The sequence below is a fragment of the Canis aureus genome, chromosome 12 (genome assembly GCF_053574225.1).
Source record: "Canis aureus isolate CA01 chromosome 12, VMU_Caureus_v.1.0, whole genome shotgun sequence".
Lineage (NCBI taxonomy): Eukaryota > Metazoa > Chordata > Mammalia > Carnivora > Canidae > Canis > Canis aureus.
In genome coordinates this window covers 7,913,219-7,936,771 of record NC_135622.1, presented here as the reverse complement: position 1 = coordinate 7,936,771, position 23,553 = coordinate 7,913,219, and the positions used below count along the sequence as shown (strand labels likewise).

At 41.6% G+C, this 23,553-nt stretch overlaps 2 protein-coding genes and 1 long non-coding RNA gene across 5 annotated transcripts in view; 1 reads left to right on the top strand and 2 right to left on the bottom strand.

Moving 5' to 3' along the window:
* The window catches only part of LOC144280514 (regenerating islet-derived protein 4-like), a 45,963-nt gene extending 45,808 nt beyond the window's left edge, over positions 1–155 (bottom strand). The window contains exon 1 of one of the 3 annotated variants that reach the window (XM_077842637.1): positions 5–155. The gene's annotated coding sequence lies outside the window, so the exon portion shown is untranslated. The remainder of the gene's footprint in view (positions 1–4) is intronic. The other 2 variants (XM_077842639.1, XM_077842640.1) reach the window with 2 other exon arrangements.
* LOC144280516 (uncharacterized) lies at positions 98–23,074 on the top strand. The gene is made up of 3 exons (XR_013348913.1): positions 98–194; positions 21,443–21,534; positions 22,976–23,074. It is a non-coding gene; the product is annotated as an uncharacterized LOC144280516 (long non-coding RNA).
* On the bottom strand, positions 7,017–19,194 carry LOC144324612 (uncharacterized). The gene is made up of 3 exons (XM_077916028.1): positions 18,967–19,194; positions 17,285–17,417; positions 7,017–7,262 (listed from the first exon to the last, which is right to left on the bottom strand). Exons 1-3 carry the CDS (start codon positions 19,177–19,179, stop codon positions 7,207–7,209), a joined length of 402 nt encoding a protein of 133 aa, XP_077772154.1. The 5' UTR covers positions 19,180–19,194; the 3' UTR covers positions 7,017–7,206.
* Positions 23,075–23,553: the final 479 nt, after the last annotated feature.

The following is a 23,553-nucleotide window of genomic DNA, read 5'->3' as shown; positions in this document are numbered from 1 at the left end:
TTACCTATCTAGTTCGCTTCCTGGGCGGTGCCGTTGGGCGCACGAGGGAGAACCGAGGGAGAACCGAGGGAGGGGTGCGCGAGAATAAAACAGGCAAGAGGGAGGGGCTGCTGGCACGAGGGATGAGGGGCAGAGAGCAGCTTGGACAAAGGAGAAGGGCTGCAGAGAAAGGAGGACAACGCTCTTGCTCAAGGGTCAGTCCGTCCTATGCCGGTTGGGCTGTTTCCATTCGCCCTAGGACACACCTGACGGTTTCCCTCGGTGGGTGTTTTCTAGGCAGAGCGGCAGAGGCAGACACCACCAGGGGTCTCACCCCCTCCCCTCCCCGGGCAGTGCCTGGCTTCCGGCAAGAGAAAGACTCCAGCTCATTTTGTCAAGTGGCTCTTTCTGCTGTGTGTCCTTGGGTGCCAGGGACTAGCCAGGTTGGGGGGGGGGTGGCGGAGGAGGGGGCGGTGCAGAATCTAGGAATAGAAGAGCACCTGTGAGAGCAGAAGAGCAGAACCCCGGGAGCTCTCCCAGAAAGGCATCCCAGTGGTTATGTTTGTAGTATGAGTGGTGGGTGAGGGAGGAGGTCAGGGATTCAAATGATTTCTAAACAGCTGACAATACCAAACTTTGATGAGGGTGTAGAATGACAACAACTCTTACACATCTCCGGAGGGAGTTTAATAGGCTGAACTGCATTAGAAAGCTCTTTAGCGTCCATTTCTTCTAGATTGCCTAATTTATTGGCGTATAGCTGTTCATAATATGTTTTTAAAATCGTTTGTATTTCCTTGGTGTTGGTAGTGATCTCTCCTTTCTCATTCATGATTTTATTAATTTGAGTCTTCTCTCTCTTCTTTTTAATAAGGCTGGCTAATGGTTTATCTATCTTATTAATTCTTTCAAAGAACCAACTCCTGGTTCTGTTGATCTGTTCCACAGTTCTTCTGGTCTCGATTTCGTTGAGTTCTGCTCGAATCTTTATTAACTCCCTTCTTCTCTTGGGTGTAGGATCTATTTGCTGTTTTTTCTCTAGCTCCTTTATGTGTAAGGTTAGCTTTTGTATTTGAGTTCTTTCCAGTTTTTGAATGGATGCTTGTATTGCGATGTATTTCCCCCTTAGGACTGCTTTTGCTGCATCCCAAAGATTTTGGATGGTTGTATCTTCATTCTCATTAGTTTCCATGAATGTTTTTAATTCTTCCTTAATTTCCTGGTTGACCCTTTCATCTTTTAGCAGCATGGTCCTTAACCTCCACGTGTTTGAGGTCCTTCCAAACTTCTTGTTGTGATTTAGTTCTAATTTCAAGGCATGGTCTGAGAATATGCAGGGGATGAACCCAATCTTTTGGTATTGGTTCAGACCCGATTTGTGACCCAATATGTGGTCTAGGAGAAATGGACGCATTCCTGGAAAGCCACAAACTACCAAAACTGGAACAGGAAGAAATAGAAAACCTGAACAGGCCAATAACCAGGGAGGAAATGGAAGCAGTCATCAAAAACCTCCCAAGACACAAGAGTCCAGGGCCAGATGGCTTTCCAGGGGAATTCTATCAAACGTTTAAAGAAGAAACCATACCTATTCTCCTAAAGCTGTTTGGAAAGATAGAAAGAGATGGAGTACTTCCAAATTCGTTCTATGAGGCCAGCATCACCTTAATTCCAAAGCCAGACAAAGACCCCACCAAAAAGGAGAATTACAGACCAATATCCCTGATGAACATGGATGCAAAAATATTCAACAAGATCCTGGCCAATAGGATCCAACAGTACATTAAGAAAATTATTCACCATGACCAAGTAGGATTTATCCCTGGGACACAAGGCTGGTTCAACACCCGTAAAACAATCAATGTGATTCATCATATCAGCAAGAGAAAAACCAAGAACCATATGATCCTCTCATTAGATGCAGAGAAAGCATTTGACAAAATACAGCATCCATTCCTGATCAAAACTCTTCAGAGTGTAGGGATAGAGGGAACATTCCTCGACATCTTAAAAGCCATCTATGAAAAGCCCACAGCAAATATCATTCTCAATGGGGAAGCACTGGGAGCCTTTCCCCTAAGATCAGGAACAAGACAGGGATGTCCACTCTCACCACTGCTGTTCAAAATAGTACTGGAAGTCCTAGCCTCAGCAATCAGACAACAAAAAGACACTAAAGGCATTCAAATTGGCAAAGAAGAAGTCAAACTCTCCCTCTTCGCCGATGACATGATACTCTACATAGAAAACCCAAAAGTCTCCACCCCAAGATTGCTAGAACTCATACAGCAATTCGGTAGCGTGGCAGGATACAAAATCAATGCCCAGAAATCAATGGCATTTCTATACACTAACAATGAGACTGAAGAAAGGGAAATTAAGGAGTCAATCCCATTTACAATTGCACCCAAAAGCATAAGATACCTAGGAATGAACCTAACCAAAGAAGTAAAGGATCTATACACTCAAAACTATAGAACACTTCTGAAAGAAATTGAGTAAGACACAAAGAGATGGAAAAATATTCCGTGCTCATGGATTGGCAGAATTATTATTGTGAAAATGTCAATGTTACCCAGGGCAATATACACGTTTAATGCAATCCCTATCAAAATACCATGGACTTTCTTCAGAGAGTTAGAACAAATTATTTTAAGATTTGTGTGGAATCAGAAAAGTCCCCGAATAGCCAGGGAATTTTAAAAAAGAAAACCATATCTGGGGGCATCACAATGCCAGATTTCAGGTTGTACTACAAAGCTGTGGTATCAAGACAGTGTGGTACTGGCACAAAAACAGATGTATAGATCAGTGGAACAGAATAGAGAATCCAGAAGTGGACCCTGAACTTTATGGGCAACTAATATTCGATAAAGGAGGAAAGACTATCCACTGGAAGAAAGACAGTCTCTTCAATAAATGGTGCTGGGAAAATTGGACATCCACATGCAGAAGAATGAAACTAGACCACTCTCTTTCACCATACACAAAGATAAACTCAAAATGGATGAAAGATCTAAATGTGAGACAAGATTCCATCAAAATCCTAGAGAAGAACACAGGCAACACCCTTTTTGAACTCGGCCATAGTAACTTCTTGCAAGATACATCCACGAAGGCAAAAGAAACAAAAGCAAAAATGAACTATTGGGACTTCATCAAGATAAGAAGCTTTTGCACAGCAAAGGATACAGTCAACAAAACTCAAAGACAACCTACAGAATGGGAGAAGATATTTGCAAATGACATATCAGATAAAGGGCTAGTTTCCAAGATCTATAAAGAACTTATTAAACTCAACACCAAAGAAATAAACAATCCAATCATGAAATGGGCAAAAGACATGAACAGAAATCTCACAGAGGAAGACATAGACATGGCCAACATGCACATGAGAAAATGCTCTGCATCACTGGCCATCAGGGAAATACAAATCAAAACCACAATGAGATACCACCTCACACCGTTGAGAATTAGGGAAAATTAACAAGGCAGGAAACAACAAATGTTGGAGAGGATGCGGAGAAAAGGAAACCCTATTACACTGTTGTTGGGAATGTGAACTGGTGCAGCCACTCTGGAAAACTGTGTGGAGGTTCCTCAAACAGTTAAAAATAGACCTGCCCTACGACCCAGCAATTGCACTGTTGGGGATTTACCCCAAAGATACAAATGCAATGAAACGCCGGGACACCTGCACCCCGATGTTTATAGCAGCAATGGCCACGATAGCCAAACTGTGGAAGGAGCCTCGGTGTCCAATGAAAGATGAATGGATAAAGAAGATGTGGTTTATGTATACAATGGAATATTACTCAGCTATTAGAAATGACAAATACCCACCATTTGCTTCAACGTGGATGGAACTGGAGGGTATTATGCTGAGTGAAGTAAGTCAGTCGGAGAAGGACAAACATTATATGTTCTCATTCCTTTGGGGAATATAAATAATAGTGAAAGGGAATATAAGGGAAGGGAGAAGAAATGTGTGGGAAATATCAGAAAGGGAGACAGAACGAAAAGACTGCTAACTCTGGGAAACGAACTAGGGGTGGTAGAAGGGGAGGAGGGCGGGGGGTGGGAGTGAATGGGTGACGGGCACTGGGGGTTATTCTGTATGTTAGTAAATTGAACACCAATAAAAAATAAATTAATAAAAAAGAAAGCTCTTTAGCGGTATCTCATACAGTTGGAAATATGCAGACCCTACGATCCAGCAGTTCCACTCCTAGATACATACTCTACAGACATGTGTGCATGAATTCACCAGGATACATGAAACAGCAATATTCCCCGAATTGGAAACAATTCAGCTTTCCATCAACAGTGACTACAGCAATGGAGATGATGCATCAGAGTTATTTATATGCATGATGAGGACAAATATTACAAACAAAGAAAAGCAAAACACAAATATAAAGATCAGAATCAGACGAAATTAAACGTTACTTTTAGGGATACATGCATTTGGTAAACTGAATCTAGGAAATAATTACGGGAACCGTGAGGATGAGCTGTCACCCTACTTCTAGGGTGTAATCAGGAGTGGATGAGGAAGGGGCAGGGTATGGTTCATGTAGCTTCTAGAGTGCCTGGCTGTTGGGGTTTGCTGTACACATCTGTTAAACCATTCCTAAAAACGTATGCTCATTTCTGTGTGTGTTACATTTCACAATGAAAAAAAATGCTTTAATAGCCCAGAAGTTTGTTTCTACTTTCTGAGATGAGACAGATATGCTTTGCAATCATTAATCTTTAGGTTGACACATTAGCTGGAGTCATAAAGGTATCGGTAAGGGATAGTGCCAGTAGACTGACTATGGCTACTATCTTTTTAACTTATGTCTTGAAATTTTATAGCACGGAGTATTTTGTCCCTTCCTAGAATAGCCATCATTCATTCATTATGTCTCTTTTGAAAAAGAATTATTTAAAAAATTATAGATGAAGAGCTTCTAACTTGTTGATATTAAGATGAAAGTAAGCACAACACAGAGCAATGTTTCTCTGCAAAAGTTACCTTCTGTATCAGTCTGGGTTCAGTCAGGAGAAAGAATCCACATCATAGTTGAAGAGGGAAATGTTAGATAGAGAGTTATTAATTTGAACAGGGAATTAGAGGAATAAGAGATTTGCTGATAAACTGTTCAGAGAATTCTAAAGAATATTGGAAATGTGGATAGAATACTTAATACAGCAGGTATGCAATGGTATTTCAAAAGTAGTGGTACTATTTGATAAGTATTTTTGTGCAATTTCTAAATATCTTCTAACTTAGATTTGTGTTTATAAATGACTCATAGTTTTAAAATTCTTCATACACATAGGGTTGCTGGTTGGTTGCAATTTTTTTGTTTCCTATTTGATACCACTATACTCAGTGATACCTCTCTATATAATACTGGCCCTTTGAAGCACTGAGATTTTAGCATGGCTTCATCCACATGCAATTTTTGTGATGTTCCAGATATTCTTAAAATAAATTCATGAGTACTCACTGTCACAGTCCATGCTCTGTGTATAACAGGGTGTAAAAATGGGATTCTTTCTGGTTTGGAGTTTCAGCACAGGCTTCTGTTGATGTCAGCCAGCCAGAGGCCATGAGGAGCACCCCTGCAAGTCAAACAAAGATGGAGTTATTGCGGAACTTTGCTTCAGGGGAAATGCACACAAGGAGGAGATGTGGGTTTGTGGAAGTGTGTGTAAGATAGGGTTGCCCTTGTTTTAGGTGATGTTGAGATGGGTTCAAAGATGAGCATCGGCACAGGCATGATCAGATATGGTTATGTTTTTTTATCTAGCAGGTGAGAAGAATAGAGCAACATTAAAGCTGTAATTGTTAAAGGGGCAGCAGTCACTCAAGTTGTCAGGAGTGGGTATATTTGGTAGTATTTGTAGTCAGTAATTCTTGAAAGGTTATTGGTATGTGTGTTTGTTATTATAAATGTGATCTTCTCTTCAATTGCATCCCCCAATTGGTTTTGGTTTATAGCAGAGGTTTCTCTGTGAATTAATTTTACATCATTTGATTCACTGGATTCCTAAGTGTTCCAGTAAGTTTTCTTGGGTTGCCAAATTATCACTAAAGGAGACTACTGTTGCCTATTATCTGATTCCTAAGTAATACTACTACAGCACAAGGTCTGTAATGACTCCAGAAATGCCAAGCAAACTTCTCATCTAAGCATCTGGTTGACACTGACACTGTTAGATATTATCGTAGTCCCACAAAGCCACCAAGCTGCTTACCCTTAGAGGTAAGTAGTTAAGGGCCTAGATAAGCCCCTATTCTGAGGCAGGACTTGGTCATCTTTATGATGTATAATGAAAAAGAAGAAGCCTGAGAAGAGACTAGGAGCATGACCAACTCTTAGCTGTGCAGGCCATACCCCCGGAGCTTTCTAGTGCATAACCTTCATGAACTGGTTTTTGCTTAAACACACCCCAATTTAGACCTATTCCTCTTATATGACCTAGAAGATCCCAATCCTCTCAGGGTCCCAGAGGTAGAGGTCACCATGGCAGTGTCTACCCAGAAACCCAAATCATTACATGCCAAAAGAGATAGGGTGATGAAAGTAGAGTAGATGTATGGTTTCTGATCACAAGACATTATTTTACTCAGAAGAAAGACTTCTGTGAATGGATTTGGTGTTGACAGCACAGTAACGTGAATGATTTCAAAACCACTGAACTGTACACTTAAAAATGGTTAAGACGGTATACTGTATGTGTATTTTGCTCCAATTAAAAAGTGTTATTTTGCTCAACCACTCCCAACATTCTATTTCTTTTTCTGTATTTCTGTTACAGTCTGATATAATCAGTGTATAATAAAAAGAAAGCATCTCAGGAAGAAAAAAAGGCAGAGGTGGACTATACCATCCATGAAGCACTGACCTAGGGAAAAAGTGGAACTCTGAATTAAGCTGGTCTAGTCTTTCCTATGTAAGAAAAAAGTTTCACTTGGGTCTGGGAAGTGACACACAGGGCCCAATTTCCTCACTCAAAGCCTCTCCAAGGCAGAGTGCTGGGGGCACTGGAGAGGCTCTCATCAGTGAAGGCTCTGCGGCAGACACACAGGTAGTCGTTGGTCAGCTGGATGCAGTCCAGGCTACTCTCAGAGCTGCAGGGGTTCGAGAGGCCCTCATTGATGTTGCGCTCACACCGCACTTCTGCAAGGCCAGGCAAGCAGCAACAACAGTAGCCCCCAATCCTACCTACACACTAACCACTATTGAGACCTCCAGCACAGTCATCAATGTTCTCTTCACAAAGCAGGCCTGGAGGAGAGAAGAGACAGAGAATGAGGACATTCTTTGGAATACTTCTTTCCTGCAAAACAGAGTCACTCTTTATGGCACTTTGCAAACATGCTGATGACACATCTCAACCTGTGATGGGACATTTAGGTCAGGTGGGGCAAATCACACTCTTGATCCATCGCAGCTGCTGTCATCCCCAGTGAGCAGTAAGGTCAAAGGGAAGAATATGCTCAGGGCGTCACAGGTACTCTCCCACACAGCCCCCCAAAGTGGTCCTCTGTGCACCAACTGGCATTATTCGTCCCACCTGAGGGACGAGGAAACTAGAGCTCAAGAGAGACCCAGTAATATCTCATTAACTCATGCCTTTAATTCAAACTATAAAAACAGTTCAAAAGAGGCTATCATAATAAATACATAAAAATTATAAGTACATAAGTACATAAAATATTAGTAAGAACTGGACTAAATGTCGAGGGATTTTTAAAAAGTTTTAGACTTGCTGACTTTTTTCTGTAAAAGAATGTGCACTTTTTCTTATTTTTAAAAATTAAACAGAAAATCTCCTATTGAGAGCTTGAAGGTTATCCCATTTAAAATAGAACTTATTTAATATATTATAGATGTAAATGAGCCATCTAATATGAATATCCATAATAATAATATTGTAATATTTCAAATTATTGTAAAAAAGATCAAAAAGAAATTAATAACAATTATAGAGAAGATTCCATGAATGATTCAAAAAATTATAAAAGGAAAACAGTTCTGTATTCTTCCCACTTGCATTTGTAGCATACACTAATATAAGAAAGACTATTAAAAGGGGAAAAGAAGGGTGCCTGACTGGCTTAGTCATGGAAGTGTCTTGACGTTGGCTCAGGTCATGATCTGGGTCCTGGGATGGAGCCCCACTTCAGTCCCCATGCTCAGCGGGGAGTCTACTTGTCCCTCTCTATCTGCTCTTCCTCCCACTCATGGTCTCTCTGTTTCTCTTTCTCAAATAAATAGAATCTTTTAAAAAGTAAAAGAAGAAAAGACCTCTTTTTCAATAGCAATAGCAAAGGACAAAATTATAGGAATAATCTTAAGAAGAAATGTACTAGGTCTATATGAAAAATTTAAAATAGTCCTGAAAGATACAAAAGGAGATTTGTTTATTTTTAATAATAAATTTATTTTTTATTGGTGTTCAATTTCCCAAAACAGAATAACACCCAGTGCTTATCCCGTCAACTGCCCCCTTAAGTGCCCGCCACCCAGTCACCCCCCCACCCGCCCTTCTCCCCTTCCACCACCCCTAGTTCGTTTCCCAGAGTTAGCAGTCTTTACGTTCTGTCTCCCTTTCTGATATTTCCCACACATTTCTTCTCCCTTCCCTTATATTCCCTTTCACTATTATTTATATTCCCCAAATGAATGAGAACATATAATGTTTGTCCTTTTCCGATTGACTTATTTCACTCAGCATAATACCCTCCAGTTCCATCCACGTCAAAACAAATGGTGGGTATTTGTCATTTCTAATGGCTGAGTAATATTCCATTGTATACATAGACCACATCTTCTTTTTTTTTTTATTTATTTTTTTTATTGGTGTTCAATTTACTAACATACAGAATAACACCCAGTGCCCGTCACCCATTCACTCCCACCCCCCGCCCTCCTCCCCTTCTACCACCCCTAGTTCGTTTCCCAGAGTTAGCAGTCTTTACGTTCTGTCTCCCCTTCTGATATTTCCCACACATTTCTTCTCCCTTCCCTTATTTTCCCTTTCACTATTATTTATATTCCCCAAATGAATGAGAACATATAATGTTTGTCCTTCTCCGACTGACTTACTTCACTCAGCATAATACCCTCCAGTTCCATCCACGTTGAAGCAAATGGTGGGTATTTGTCATTTCTAATAGCTGAGTAATATTCCATTGTATACATAAACCACATCTTCTTTATCCATTCATCTGTCGATGGACACCGAGGCTCCTTCCACAGTTTGGCTATTGTGGACATTGCTGCTAGAAACATAGGGGTGCAGGTGTCCCGGCGTTTCATTGCATCTGTATCTTTGGGGTAAATCCCCAACAGTGCAATTGCTGGGTCGTAGGGCAGGTCTATTTTTAACTCTTTGAGGAGCCTCCACACAGTTTTCCAGAGTGGCTGCACCAGTTCACATTCCCACCAACAGTGTAAGAGGGTTCCCATTTCTCCGCATCCTCTCCAACATTTGTGGTTTCCTGCCTTGTTAACTTTCCCCATTCTCACTGGGGTGAGGTGGTATCTCATTGTGGTTTTGATTTGTATTTCCCTGATGGCCAGTGATGCAGAGCATTTTCTCATGTGCATGTTGGCCATGTCTAGGTCTTCCTCTGTGAGATTTCTGTTCATGTCTTTTGCCCATTTCATGATTGGATTGTTTGTTTCTATGGTGTTGAGCTTAATAAGTTCTTCAAAGATCTTGGAAACTAGCCCTTTATCTGATACGTCATTTGCAAACATCTTCTCCCATTCTGTAGATTGTCTTTTAGTTTTGTTGACTGTATCCTTTGCTGTGCAAAAGCTTCTTATCTTGATGAAGTCCCAATAGTTCATTTTTGCTTTTGTTTCTTTTGCCTTCGTGGATGTATCTTGCAAGAAGTTACTGTGGCCAAGTTCAAAAGGGTGTTGCCTGTGTTCTCCTCTAGGATTTTGATGGAATCTTGTCTCACATTTAGATCTTTCATCCATTTTGAGTTTATCTTTGTGTATGGTGCAAGAGAGTGATCTAGTTTCATTCTTCTGCATGTGGATGTCCAATTTTCCCAGCACCATCTATTGAAGAGACTGTCTTTCTTCCAGTGGATAGTCTTTCTTCCTTTATCGAATATTAGTTGACCATAAAGTTGAGGGTCCACTTCTGGATTCTCTATTCTGTTCCATTGATCTATGAGTCTGTTTTTGTGTCAGTATCACATTGTCTTGATGACCACAGCTTTGTAGTACAACCTGAAATCTGGCATTGTGATGCTCCCAGCTATGGTTTTTTTTTTTAAATCCCCCTGGCTATTCGGGGTCTTTTCTGATTCCACACAAATCTTAAAATAATTTGTTCTAACTCTCTGAAGAAAGTCCATGGTATTTTGATAGGGATTGCATTAAACGTGTAAATTGCCCTGGGTAACATTGACATTTTCACAATATTAATTCTGCCAATCCATGAGCATGGAATATTTTTCCATCTCTTTGTGTCTTCCTCAATTTTTTTCAGAAGTATTCTATAGTTTTTAGGGTATAGATCCTTTACTTCTTTGGTTAGGTTCATTCCTAGGTATCTTATGCTTTTGGGTGCAATTGTAAATGGGATTGACTCCTTAATTTCCCTTTCTTCAGTCTCATTGTTAGTGTATAGAAATGCCACTGACTTCTGGGCTTTGATTTTGTATCCTGCCACACTTGTCAAATTGCTGTATGAGTTCTAGCAATCTTGGGGTGGAGACTTTTGGGTTTTCTACGTAGAGTATCATGTCATCGGCGAAGAGAGAGAGTTTGACTTCTTCTTTGCCAATTTGAATGTCTTTAATGTTTTTTTGTTGTCTGATTGCTGAGGCTAGGACTTCCAATACTATGTTGAATAGCAGTGGTGAGAGTGGACATCCCTGTCTTGTTCCTGATCTTAGGGGAAAGGCTCCCAGTGCTTCCCCATTGAGAATGATATTTGCTGTGGGCTTTTCATAGATGGCTTTTAAGATGTCAAGGAATGTTCCCTCTATCCCTACACTCTGAAGAGTTTTGATCAGGAAAGGATGCTGTATTTTGTCAAATGCTTTCTCTGCATCTAATGAGAGGATCATATGGTTCTTGGTTTTTCTCTTGCTGATATGATGAATCAAATTGATTGTTTTACGAGTGTTGAACCAGCCTTGTGTCCCAGGGATAAATCCTACTTGGTCATGGTGAATAATTTTCTTAATGTACTGCTGGATCCTATTGGCTAGTATCTTGTTGAGAATTTTTGCATCCATGTTCATCAGGGATATTGGTCTGTAATTCTCCTTTTTGGTGGGGTCTTTGTCTGGTTTTGGAATTAAGGTGATGCTGGCCTCATAGAACGAATTTGGAAGTACTCCATCTCTTTCTATCTTTCCAAACAGCTTTAGGAGAATAGGTATGGTTTCTTCTTTAAACGTTTGATAGAATTCCCCTGGAAAGCCATCTGGCCCTGGACTCTTGTGTCTTGGGAGGTTTTTGATGACTGCTTCCATTTCCTCCCTGGTTATTGGCCTGTTCAGGTTTTCTATTTCTTCTTGTTCCAGTTTTGGTAGTTTGTGGCTTTCCAGGAATGCGTCCATTTCTTCTAGATTGCCTAATTTATTGGCATTTATCTGTTCATTATATGTTTTTAAAATCGTTTGTATTTCCTTGGTGTTGGTAGTGATCTCTCCTTTCTCATTCATGATTTTATTAATTTGAGTCTTCTCTCTCTTCTTTTTAATAAGGCTGGATAATGGTTTATCTATCTTATTAATTCTTTCAAAGAACCAACTCCTAGTTTTGTTGATCTGTTCCACAGTACTTCTGGTCTCGATTTCATTGAGTTCTGCTCAAATCTTTATTAACTCTCTTCTTCTGCTGGGTGTAGGCTCTATTTGCTGTTTTTTCGCTAGCTCCTTTAGGTGTAAGGTTAGCTTTTATATTTGAGTTCATTCCAGTTTTTGGATGGATGCTTGTATTGCGATGTATTTCCCCCTCAGGACTGCTTTTGCTGCATCCCAAAGATTTTGAACAGTTGTATCTTCATTCTCATTAGTTTCCATGAATGTTTTTAATTCTTCCTTTATTTCCTGGTTGACGCTTTCATCTTTTAGCAAGATGGTCCTTAACCTCCACGTGTTTGAGGTCCTTCCAAACTTCTTGTTGTGATTTAGTTCTAATTTCAAGGCATTATGGTCTGAGAATATGCAGGGGACAATCCCAATCTTTTGGTATCGGTTCAGACCCAATTTGTGACCCAGTATGTGGTCTATTCTGGAGAAAGTTCCATGTGCACTTGAGAAGAATGTGTATTCAGTTGAGTTTGGATATAAAGTTCTGTAGATATCTGTGAAATCCATCTGGTCCAGTGTATCATTTAATGCTCTCGTTTCTATGGAGATGTTGTGCTTAGAAGACTTATCGAGGTTAGAAAGGGATAGATTGAAGTCACCAATTATAAGTGTATTATTATCTAAGTATTTCTTCACTTTGGTTATTAATTGATTTAAATATTTGGCAGCTCCCACATTCGGGGCATATATACTGAGGATTGTTAAGTCCTCTTGTTGGATAGATCCTTTAAGTATGATATAGTGTCCCTCTTCATCTCTCACTACAGTCTTCGGGGTAAATTTTAGTTTATCTGATATAAGGATGGCTACCCCTGCTTTCTTTTGAGGACCATTCGAATGGTAAATGGTTCTACAACCTTTTATTTTCAGGCTGTAAGTGTCCTTCTGTCTAAAATGAGTCTCTTGTAGACAGCAAATAGATGGGTCCTGCTTTTTTATCCAGTCTGACACCCTGCACCTTTTGATGGGGTCATTAAGCCTGTTCACGTTCAGAGTTATTATTGAAAGATAGGAGTTTAGTGTCATCATGATATCTATTCAGTCCTTGTTCCACTGAACTTCTTCTTAAGGGGAATTTTAAGAGTCCCCCTTAAAATTTCTTGCAGAGCTGGTTTGGTGGTCACATATTATTTCAGTTCCTGCCTGTCTTGGAAGCTCTTTATCTCCCCTTCCATTCTGAATGAGAGCCTTGCTGGATAAAGTATTCTTGGTTGCATGTTTTTCTCATTTAGGACCCTGAATATATCCTGCCAGCCCCGTCTTGCCTGCCAGATCTCTGTGGAGAGGTCTGCTGTTACCCTAATACTTCTCTCTATAAAAGTTAGAAATTTCTTGTCTCTTGCTGCTTTAAGGATCTTCTCTTTATCTTTGGAATTTGCAAGCTTAACTATTAAATGTTGAGGTGTTGAACTGTTTTTATTGATTTGTGTGGGGGATCTCTCTATCTCCTGGATCTGAATGCCTGTTTCCCTTCCCAGATTAGGAAACTTTTCAGCTATGATTTGTTCAAATACATATTCTGGCCCTCTGTCTCTTTTGGCGCCCTTGGGAACCCCAATTAAACGTAGGTTTTTCTTCCTCAGGCTGTCGTTTATTTCCCTTAATCTATCTTCATGGTCTTTTAATTGTTTGTCTCTATTTTCCTCAGTTTCGTCTTTGCCATCAACTTGTCTTCCATGTCACTCACTTGTTCTTCCACCTCGTTAACCCTCATCGTTAGCACTTCTAGTTTGGATTGCATCTCATTCAATTGATTTTTAATTTCTGCCTGATTAGATCTAAATTCTGCAGTCATGAGGTCTCTTGAGTTACTTATGCTTTTTTCTAGAGCCACCAGTAGCTTTATAATAGTGCTTCTGAATTGGCTTTCTGACATTGAATTGTAATCCAAATTTTGTAACTCTGTGGGAGAGAGGACTGTTTCTGATTCTTTCTTTTGAGGTGAGGTTTTCCTTCTAGTCATTTTGCTCAGTGCAGAGTGGCCAAAAACAAGTTGTATTGTTTGCTTAGGAGAAAAGGAGAAAAAGAGAGAAGAGAAAGAAGGAAAGAAAAAGAAAAAAAGAAAAAAGGAAGAAAAAAGAGAAAAAAGAAAAAAAGAGAAGAAAAAGAAAAAAAAGAAAAGGAATGGGGGAGAAGCAAACAAATCAAAAAGAAAAAAAAAACAAGGGGGAGTATCCTCTGATTCTGTATACTGTAAGTTCCTTGACTTCCCCTGGAACTCCAATGCTGCTTGGTCAATAATTTGTTTTCCCCTGTCTGTCTAGCTGGTCTTCTGGGGGAGGGGCCTGCTGTGCTGACTTTCAGGTGTTAGCACTCGGGGGAGCTGCTCTGCCCCCAGCCTGGTGCAGGGCTCAGTGGGGGTTGTTTACCCCGTGAGGCCCCAGGAGGAACAACCGCAGTGGCGGGGCCAGCTCTGGAGCCCTAGAGTCAGCTCCCGCAGTAGCTCCAGAGCTCTCCATCTGCAGGGCCTGGATGACCGGGGCAGGGCCGCTGATCTGCTCAGCTCGGGGCAGGAGCGTCCTTGCTGTCCTGGGCCCTCCCGGTCTGCCTGTCCCGGGGGAGGCCGGATCCTGGGCTGTGTCCTGGCGCCCTGTGCTCCCGGCTGCGCTGGTGGATTCGCGCTCGCGCCCGCAGCCCCCTCCGCTGAGCCGCCCCCGAGCCCCTCCGAGCTGCTCTGGGTCCCGCCTGCGCGCTGCAGCCTTTAGGGAGCTCGGCGCACTCTCCCGGGGCGCAGGTGTCTGTTAGTGTCCCAGGGAGCCCGAGGGCATCACCCCCCCGGGGTCCTGCTCCAACTCCCTGCAAGCCCCTTTCCGTCTGGGAAGGTCAGTGCAGCTCCTGCTCCTCCGGGACGGGGCTCTCCTGTCCTGGGGTCACTCGCCCCAGCCTCAGCCTGGCTCCTCGTGGGGCCCCTCCCCCTTGGAAGCCTTTTGTGTCTTTATTTCTTTTTCCCCCGTCTTCCTACCTTGATAGAAGCGCGAACTCTTCTCACTGTAGCGTTCCAGCTGGTTTCTCTTTAAATCTCAGGCCGAATTCATAGATTTTCAGAATGATTTGAAGGTTATCTAGGTAATTTGGTGGGGACAGGTGACTTGGGGACCCTACTCTTCTGCCATCCTGCCCCTCCTCCTCCAAAAGGAGATTTGAATAAATAAAAAGATGTTACCATTTGGTTAGGGAGATTCCTTATGGTAAAGATTCCAGTTTCCCCACGTAGATTCCATAAATTTAATGTGACCCCAATAAAAAAAATGCCACCAGGATTTTGTTAATAGACAATCTGATTCTAAAATTATATGAGGACAGTCCGGGTGGCGCAGCGGTTTAGCGCCACCTTCAGCCCAGGGCGTGATCCTGGAGACCCGGGATCGAGTCCCACGTTGGGCCTCCCTGCATGGAGCCTGCTTCTCCCTCTGCCTGTGTCTGCCAACACCCCCCTCGTGTCTCTCATGAATAAATAAATAAAATCTTTTTTAAAAAATTATATGAAAAAATATATAAACCTAGCCTGGAAAACCCTGAAATCAAGGATCCTTAATAATTAAAACAGAGTGGGATTGATAAATTAACAGATTAATGCTTTAAAAAAAAAAGTCCAGAAAAACACCCAAATACACAAGGGTATTTAGAATTTGATGAAGTTGCCGTCTCCAATTATTGTAAAAAAGATCAAATATTGGGACGCCTGGGGCTTGAGGCATGATCCCAGAGTTCTGTGATCCAGTCCCTCATTGGGCTCCCTACATGGAGCCTGCTTCTCCCTCTGCCTGTGTCTCTGCCTCTCTGTCTCTGTCTCTGTCTCTGTCTCTCTCTCTCTCTCTCTCTCTCTGTGTGTGTGTGTCTCCCATGAATAAATAAATAAAATCTCTTAAAAAAAGATGAAATATCCCATAAATTTTGTTGGGACAAATCAGTAGCCATAGGGAAAAAGTGCACAGTATTCTAGTACCTGAAGAAAATATGGGAGAATTCCTTAATGATATTAAAGTCTAGAAGGTATTGCTGACTAGGATTCAAAATGCAGAAGCCATTAAGAGAGGTTAATAAATCCAATCTGATTAAAAACAAAAAGCTCCAGGGGTGCTTGGGTGGCTCAGTAGGTTGAGCATCTGACTCTTGGTTTCAGCACAGGTCCTGATCTCCGGGTTATGAGATTGAGACCCACTTTGGTCCCTGCACTCAGAGCAGTCTGCTTGAGATTCTCTCACTCCTTCTGCCCCGCCCCATGCTCTCTCGCTCTCTCTCAAAATAAATAAATAAATCTTTACAAAAAAAAAAAAACTTTGCATGAAAAAAATCATAAAGAAAATCAAAGACAAAAACCAATATACTGAAAATATTTTGTATCATAGTTCATCTCTGTAAAATATTATGAACACTGTAATAGGAAAAAAGAATATAGATACAAATAGAGAAACCATTGAAAGAGGAAAACCAAAGGACTCATAGGTGAGAATATGTTCATCCACACTGAGAAGCCAGTATGGTCTTATGCTATGTTTCAGCAATATCGATCAAAACCAGAAATGCACATAATTCTCTAATTCAGCAATTTCTTTTCTGAAAATGTATCTACACATATACACATGGAAGAAACCCACATTTTCTATTACTAGGACATTGGTTCAATATACTAAACTAAAAAGGAATTCTGCTGGGTGAAAAAGATTAAGAAAGTTCTATAAGTTGATATGGAAACATCCCGAGTTAAGCACAAAAAAAAATTAAGTGCAAGAGTAAGAAATAGGAGTGGAGTAAATAAAAATATCTTTATATTTGGCTTCTATAGGTATATATAAAGAAATCCTGCAACAATGAGTAACTGAACTAATAATATACAATAGGTTAATTAATTGAATTTGAATTTGAAAAATTTATAAAGAAAAGAAATTCTAAAAGACACATAAAAAGAAAACTCTAGAAGATACAGAAGAAACTAAAATAAGATAAAGTGGAGGTTCCTTGTTGGTGGGAGGGGAGAACTAGGTATGGGGAAGGGGAACAGAAACAGACTTTTCACCTTATGCTTTCGCTGCATGTATATTGGTGTGTGTGTCTATATATAAAATCTGGGCCTGTGCATATATTACCTAACTACAAACTAAATTGAAAACAGGATGGTAAAAAACAAAACCACTGTGTAATCCTACTTTCACAGAACATCTGGTAATTAGGGACTGCTAGACAAATGAACACTGAGGCCTCTCCTCCCATCAGCATGGGACCAGCAGTAATAGACCGACCTACCAAGTGAGAACGAGCTCAACCTCAGCCTGAAGCAAAGCAGTAGAGATAGGCAGAACAGCGAGCCCCTGCCCTGGAACTGCAGGTGCCCCCAGGCCAGGTTGCAAAGCTTCGGAGTACTGAAATAAAACAATTTTTAAATCTCTTCTATCCTAAAAACTGGCTTATAACTTAAGAAAATGCCCTAGATGGAGACGGGTAGGGCTGACTGCATACCTCGAGTGCCTGGTGGACAGGAGCACTTGAAATGGTTCACGAGGTCGACACAGGTGCCTCCGTTCTGGCATGGCTGATTCTGACACTCATCTACTTCATACTCGCAATTGACGCCCTGATATCCTGGGACACACTGATAGGAGCAAGCAAAAAGGAAGAAACACTGGACCATTGCTAGAAACAGACCACCAGAGCAAATGAGGTCTGGAAGGTTGCCATATACCTTTGCCCACTCCCTGCCCCCACCCAGCTCTTGGATGCTTCTCTGGCACCTCTTGGATGCTTCTCTGGCACAGCCACACGCTCCACCAATCATCCTGCGCAGGGCCAACTTGCAGCTTACTGTCAGTTACATCTTCCAGCTGAAAAGCCACTTTATAGTGAAGGCAAGAACTCAGTATTCTGAGGGATATTTCAGGGTTGACCCCTGTGCAAAACTTTCATCGCTCCTCAATGCAGGTTTTCCCATCTTTAAAATATGCATTCCTTGGTGTGTGATGAGGACCCTGTGACTCAGTCCAATCAAAGTGTGGACAGTAGTCAACACACTGCATTTATTGATCTCTAGATTCAGGAAACCACACATACGTAGGAGAAACTGGTTGAGAAAGGGATGGGGGTGGAGTGTTAGTTAATGTGGTAGCTACAGGGGTTTGAGGGATTTCAGGGCTGGTCAGGGAAAAAGACCTTGACCATGAAGCGGCTTTATTGGGCAATGCTTTGACAAGTTTGCATGTGAGGCCATCCCTTGCAGCATGAGATTGTCCAGAGTGGAGAGGAGGGGAAGGAGAGGAGCGCAAGTGAATTCCAAGGAAAGGGAGTAACTGAGAGGGCACTAACATGGTCGGTGATGTCACTCAGCAGCCAGGCCAGTCTCTGGGTCAGAGATCTCTGAAGGGCAGCACTGGCTTGGGGTCTTTAAGTCCTGCGGCTTACCTATGGTTTGCAGATACTGGGTGCAGTTTTGCAGGATATGCAATGCAAAAAAGGCTCTAAATGGCTAAAAATTGGCGTTTAGGGCTATTTTTAAAACAACTGGATCTGTGAAAATTTGAGTTTGGCACCGATGGTGTTTGAACTAACAGGTCCCAACCCGCATGAAGGAATAACTGCGGGCTAATATAAAGAGGCCAACTCTGGCTCATTTATGAGAAGTACGACTTCTCTCAGTGTTCCTGCGTGGCCTGAATTGGTGTCAAATTCAAGTTTCCAATGTTTTGTTGACATCTTGCTCTGACCATTATCAGCCCGGCCATTAGAGCAATATGTTCCTTAAAAGATACACACTTCCTCAAATATATACACATCATACTTGGTGTGATGCTACATGGAACAGGCTAGACAACTTCAGGACACACTTCAAAGTGGCTTCTCCTATATCAGCTGCTATTCAGGGATGTCCCAGGGGCCACTGAGCTGCTGGCCTGTGAAACTCACTCTGGCAGTGAATGTTGGCTTCAGGGAATGGTTCTAGACCTCTATAGAAATACCTTACTGGAGCCCTGTGAACTTATTACACAAGGGGACTGAAACGAATGGTGGTGGTAAATAGTGTAATGGTGACGGTAAAGAAAAAAAAATGGTGACGCATAAAAAGTCACAAGCAGCTAAATCAGTATGCTAGTGCTCACGACAGTTCTGCCATCTTCAGGAGGTCTCTGACCTCTGGGGGCTTATCTTACCTCACATCTGTACCCGCCAATGAAGTCCCTGCAGGTGGCCCCATGCTGGCAGGGGTTGGATGAGCACTCATCGAGCTGCTCCTCACAGTAGCTCCCAGTGTAGCCCAGGGGGCACTGGCAGTGATGCGAGTTGCCAGCATTGATGCAGATGCCGGAGTGCTGGCACAGGTGGTCAGTGGACACCCCTAGGAAGCCGAGTACAGAAAGAAACATCACAGAAGAGCACACAGCATGTCAGGTTCAGACCAACTAAGTGTGTTCTCATCTACTTCACAACCCTTAGAACCAGATTTATATTGAAAATAAACCCAGCCCTGGGGCACCTGGGTGGCTCAGTCAGTTAAGCGTCCAACCCTTGATTCCAGCTCAGGTGGTGATCTCAGGGTTGTGGGATGGAGCCCCCTGTTGGGCTCCACACTGAGTGTGGAGTCTACTTTAAGATTCTTTCTCCCTCTCCTCCTATATCCTCCCCTTCCCTTGCTCTCTCTCTCTAAAATAAATAAATCTTAAAAAAAATAATAAGTCCTGAAAGTGAAATATGTCTTCATTTTCTCTCACATGCATTTCTTTTTGAAATCTCTAAGCCTGTGCTTCTGCCCTTTCACCTTCCATCTCAGACTGTTTCTGTAGAGCCTCGCTCACCCACCACTGTCCACTCTTCCCATGGTAACAATACCTGCCCTAAAATGCTGCTAGTTAGCCGATACTTGGCGGAGTGACCCCAGATTCTGAGAGGGCAAAGCTCACCTAGTGGAAGGCCGCCACCTCACAGGACACATTGGGCACGTCACAGTAAGCACCAGCCCATCCTGATGGACACAGGCACCGGGACTCTGCTTTTTCCTGAATGCAAGTACCTTTGGTTTTACATGGAGATTGACTGAGCCTTCCTTCAAGAAAAAAACTCATGGAATATTATTTCCCAATGCTTACATGTAGATCCTTAGGAATACATAGGCCCCCGGTTAAGAAGTCCTACTATATGAATGAGGGGTAAGGCAACTGCACAGAGCCTCTAGATCTAATTTAATTTGAAGCTAGCCTGTTGACCACTAACTCTCCCAAAGTACATCATTCCTTCCAGCAAAACTGAACCAAGATTCCAAGACACACCTTTTATAATGTCCTGAGGACTCATGGCCCAGTACCATACAGAGCTTCCCTGGCCATTACGAGTTATTAAGATCATATTTGACCACTCAGCGCTCTTACTTCTAACTTTTGCTTGGGTCCTATCTCCTCCATTTATCTGTATTTCTCTTCCTTTAGATGGATTAGGGTTGGTTTAGGGTCAGAACTAGGGATCTGTTAGCATCAGTGATGGGTCAACCACACGAAGGCTAATACCCTAATCTGGCCATTCTACCACATTGGGATAGGCTTCAGTAATAGGTAACGTGAGGATGTCCTGGGACTTGTACCAGGAAAGTAACCAGGCAGGTGGGTGGCGCAGCATCTCAAAAAAGCCTGACAGGATATCAGATGACAGCAGTAACCTAACAGGGGAACCCAAGGTCAGGCCAGGACTATAATCTCTAGGATTGAGAGAAGCAAGACAGCAGCTAGCATTCTGAGCTGGGAGTCAAGGCAGGAAATTAGACTCAGGGGAACAACACAGATACCCAGTCACCAGTATTACAGTAGAAAGTGGTGATTTTGAAATAAGCACATACTCCACAAACAAAAGTATGAGTTCCCAGCAGGAGTAGCAGGAGGTTGACTTGATTCAAGTCAGTGAACTTTGGGTCTATCGTTCCTTACATTCTTCCTAGGTATCAGTCGATCTCTAAGTCAGGGATGGAGCTGAATCTGCAAATGGGCACCAAAAGGATTTACTAGAGGATCTCAGAGGTCTTGAGGGGATAGAGAGCCAGGCAAACACCAAAGGAATGTCACTGGCATGCCCATCCTCAGTAGTATTTTATATAATAATCAGGGTGGGAAGTCAGTACTGAAAATATCCCAATCCAGAAGTATTTATGCTGGGATATTTGTTTGGTTTTATGTATTTTTTGTTTTTCATAAAACAGGTAAAAAGAGAGAGATATTCTAGTCATCAGTGTAAACTTTGGAGGTGTAATCCTTTACTTCAAATCTCAACCCTGCCCCAGGTTAGCTGCAAGACATAGGCATGTGTTAGAATCTCTGTAATCCTCATAGGGAGGTTAATATAATCTCTATTGTAGGACAGAAGATAACATTAGACTCACCTCATAGCATTGCTTTGATTAACGAATGATTGTTCTTATAGCAATGTCTGGTGCATAATAAACACCGTATATGCTGAAATATAAATAAAGAAATAGAAAACAATTATGACTCAGGCCACATCAAAATGAATCCTGTGTCTCAAATGAAATCTCTTGGACAAGGAGGTGCTCAAGAAATGGTCCACAATGGTGACAGTACTAGGGTGGCATGAGGTGGTAGCCCAGAACTTCAGGGACCTACTGAGATTTGGCCCTAATATATTTAGGTCTTGGTTTCTGGAATATGAAGTATCTGCCTAAGAATGAAGACTACGAGTCAATACATCAGAGGGGAGAAGCAACTGGGAAAATTTTCAAGGTAATGGAATAAAATGGTTATTTGTCTCACACAGTACAATCACCTTGGATGTGTCAAATTTTAAGGAGGTAAAAAAAGAATCATCTGGTTTATCCAAATACTGTTTAATCCCAGTTTATCTGAGTTTTTCGATCTCAAGAACGATGTCCAATTCCTGTTTGTATCCCCTTGTTCAGCAATGTTGGGAGGGTTCTGCCCCACTTATTCACTAGAGGACCCGGGTGATGGGACTTTACTATTGTCAACACATGGCTTCCAAAGCCTCTCTGATCTTACCAGCAAATGAGTAGGAGACAGAGGTTCATGTGAAGGTATCATAAAGTAGAATTCATAAAATTTTAATGATTCAGCTTGCTGAGTTTTCGGTAATTGTATACCGTTGCATAACCACTGCGACAATCAAAATATAGACATTTCCAACATCCTAGAAAGTTCCTGGTGCCCCTTTATATCTGGTCCCTTCTCTTGACCCTTAGCCCCAGGCAACTTTCTGTTAAAAAAGATAAATTGTGCCTGTTCTTCAATTCCACATAAGTGGAATAAAATCTGTATTATTTGGTGGCATGCTTCCTTTGCTCAGCATAACTCATTTTGATGACTGTATTGGCAGTTCACTTCTTTCTATTTCTGAGCAGTGTCTCATTGTATGGATATCTCATGATTTGCTAATCCATTCTTCAGTCAATGAACATTTGAATGAGTTCCACTTTTTACTTATTACAAAGATTACTGCTATGATTTGCATATGTCTTTATGTGTACATATATGTTCATTTCTCTTGTGTAAAATACCCCAGAGTGGGACCATTGGGTCATATAGTAAGTGGATATTTGTAAGACATTGCTGTAGTGTTTACTAAAATGGAGGTGCCATCTTGAATTCCCACCAGTAATGTTTGAGACTTCAAGTTGTTCCCCGTCCTTACCAATACTTAGAACTTTTAGTGTTTTTAATTTTAACCATTCTAGTGGGTAGAATCTTGGTTTTAGTTTCATGGTCCTAACAACTAGTGGTTGAGCATATTTTCACATGCTTTTTGACTATTTGTATGTTTGGTTTTTTTGTGCGTGTGAATTATCACTTCAAATCTTTTGCCAATTTAAAAAATCAGGTTGTCTCCTTGCTACTGAGTTGTAGGAGTTCCTTATATATTCTGGATACAAGAATAGAGTGTACTCCTCATTATCCAGTACTTTCCAATATCTTTAGATAGCTGCTAAATATTCAGACTTGATAGTTGTTTAGGAGGAAGGGGGAAGGCGAGGCCCTGTAGCAGCTTCTTCTCTCATTACAAGAAGTAGACACTATGAAGGAGATTTGAAGGACCGGGACTGGAATGGAATTTCATTGATTCTGTTTGCATTCTGTTGCTGGAATCAGTCACGTGATAACACCTAACTCCAACAAGCCTGGAAAATGTGTTCCATCTGTGTACTTATAGGATGGTGAGTCCTAGAGAAGAACAGGTTGGATGATCCACTAGCAGGAACTGCTGCAGGGGATTGGGTAAGAACATAATGTAGCAGGAGTTCTAGCCTAGGAGCATGGTAAGATTATTTCTATATCCTTTCCACAATAAATCATCATGTCATACACTAGTAACCTATGATATACTAAACACTGGGATATAATAACTGAGACTTTTTATTTTTAGTATTAACCAAGTTCCAGACATGTATAGGTTCTATAAATGTTTCTTGATTGGTGAATGGACCTAACTTCCTAGTGTGACCTGAGGAAGACTATCCACATGTTTCACTGCTACTAATGTATGATGGTGGTATCTAATGATGCCTCCCAATCTTGCCAACCCAAGCAGAAGCAGAGTTGTGAGTAATGAGACTGATTGTCAAGCATTCTAGTTGCCCCTAGAGAAAGAATCACTGGAGAAACAGAGCATTATTAATATCCCCCAAACTTCAACAAGCCAGTTTTTCCACTCTGAAATTAATTATTCTTGGATTTCCATTGACCTTCAGGGTGAGATTCCAGTTTACAAGCTGTCCCTTTGGTCTCTGC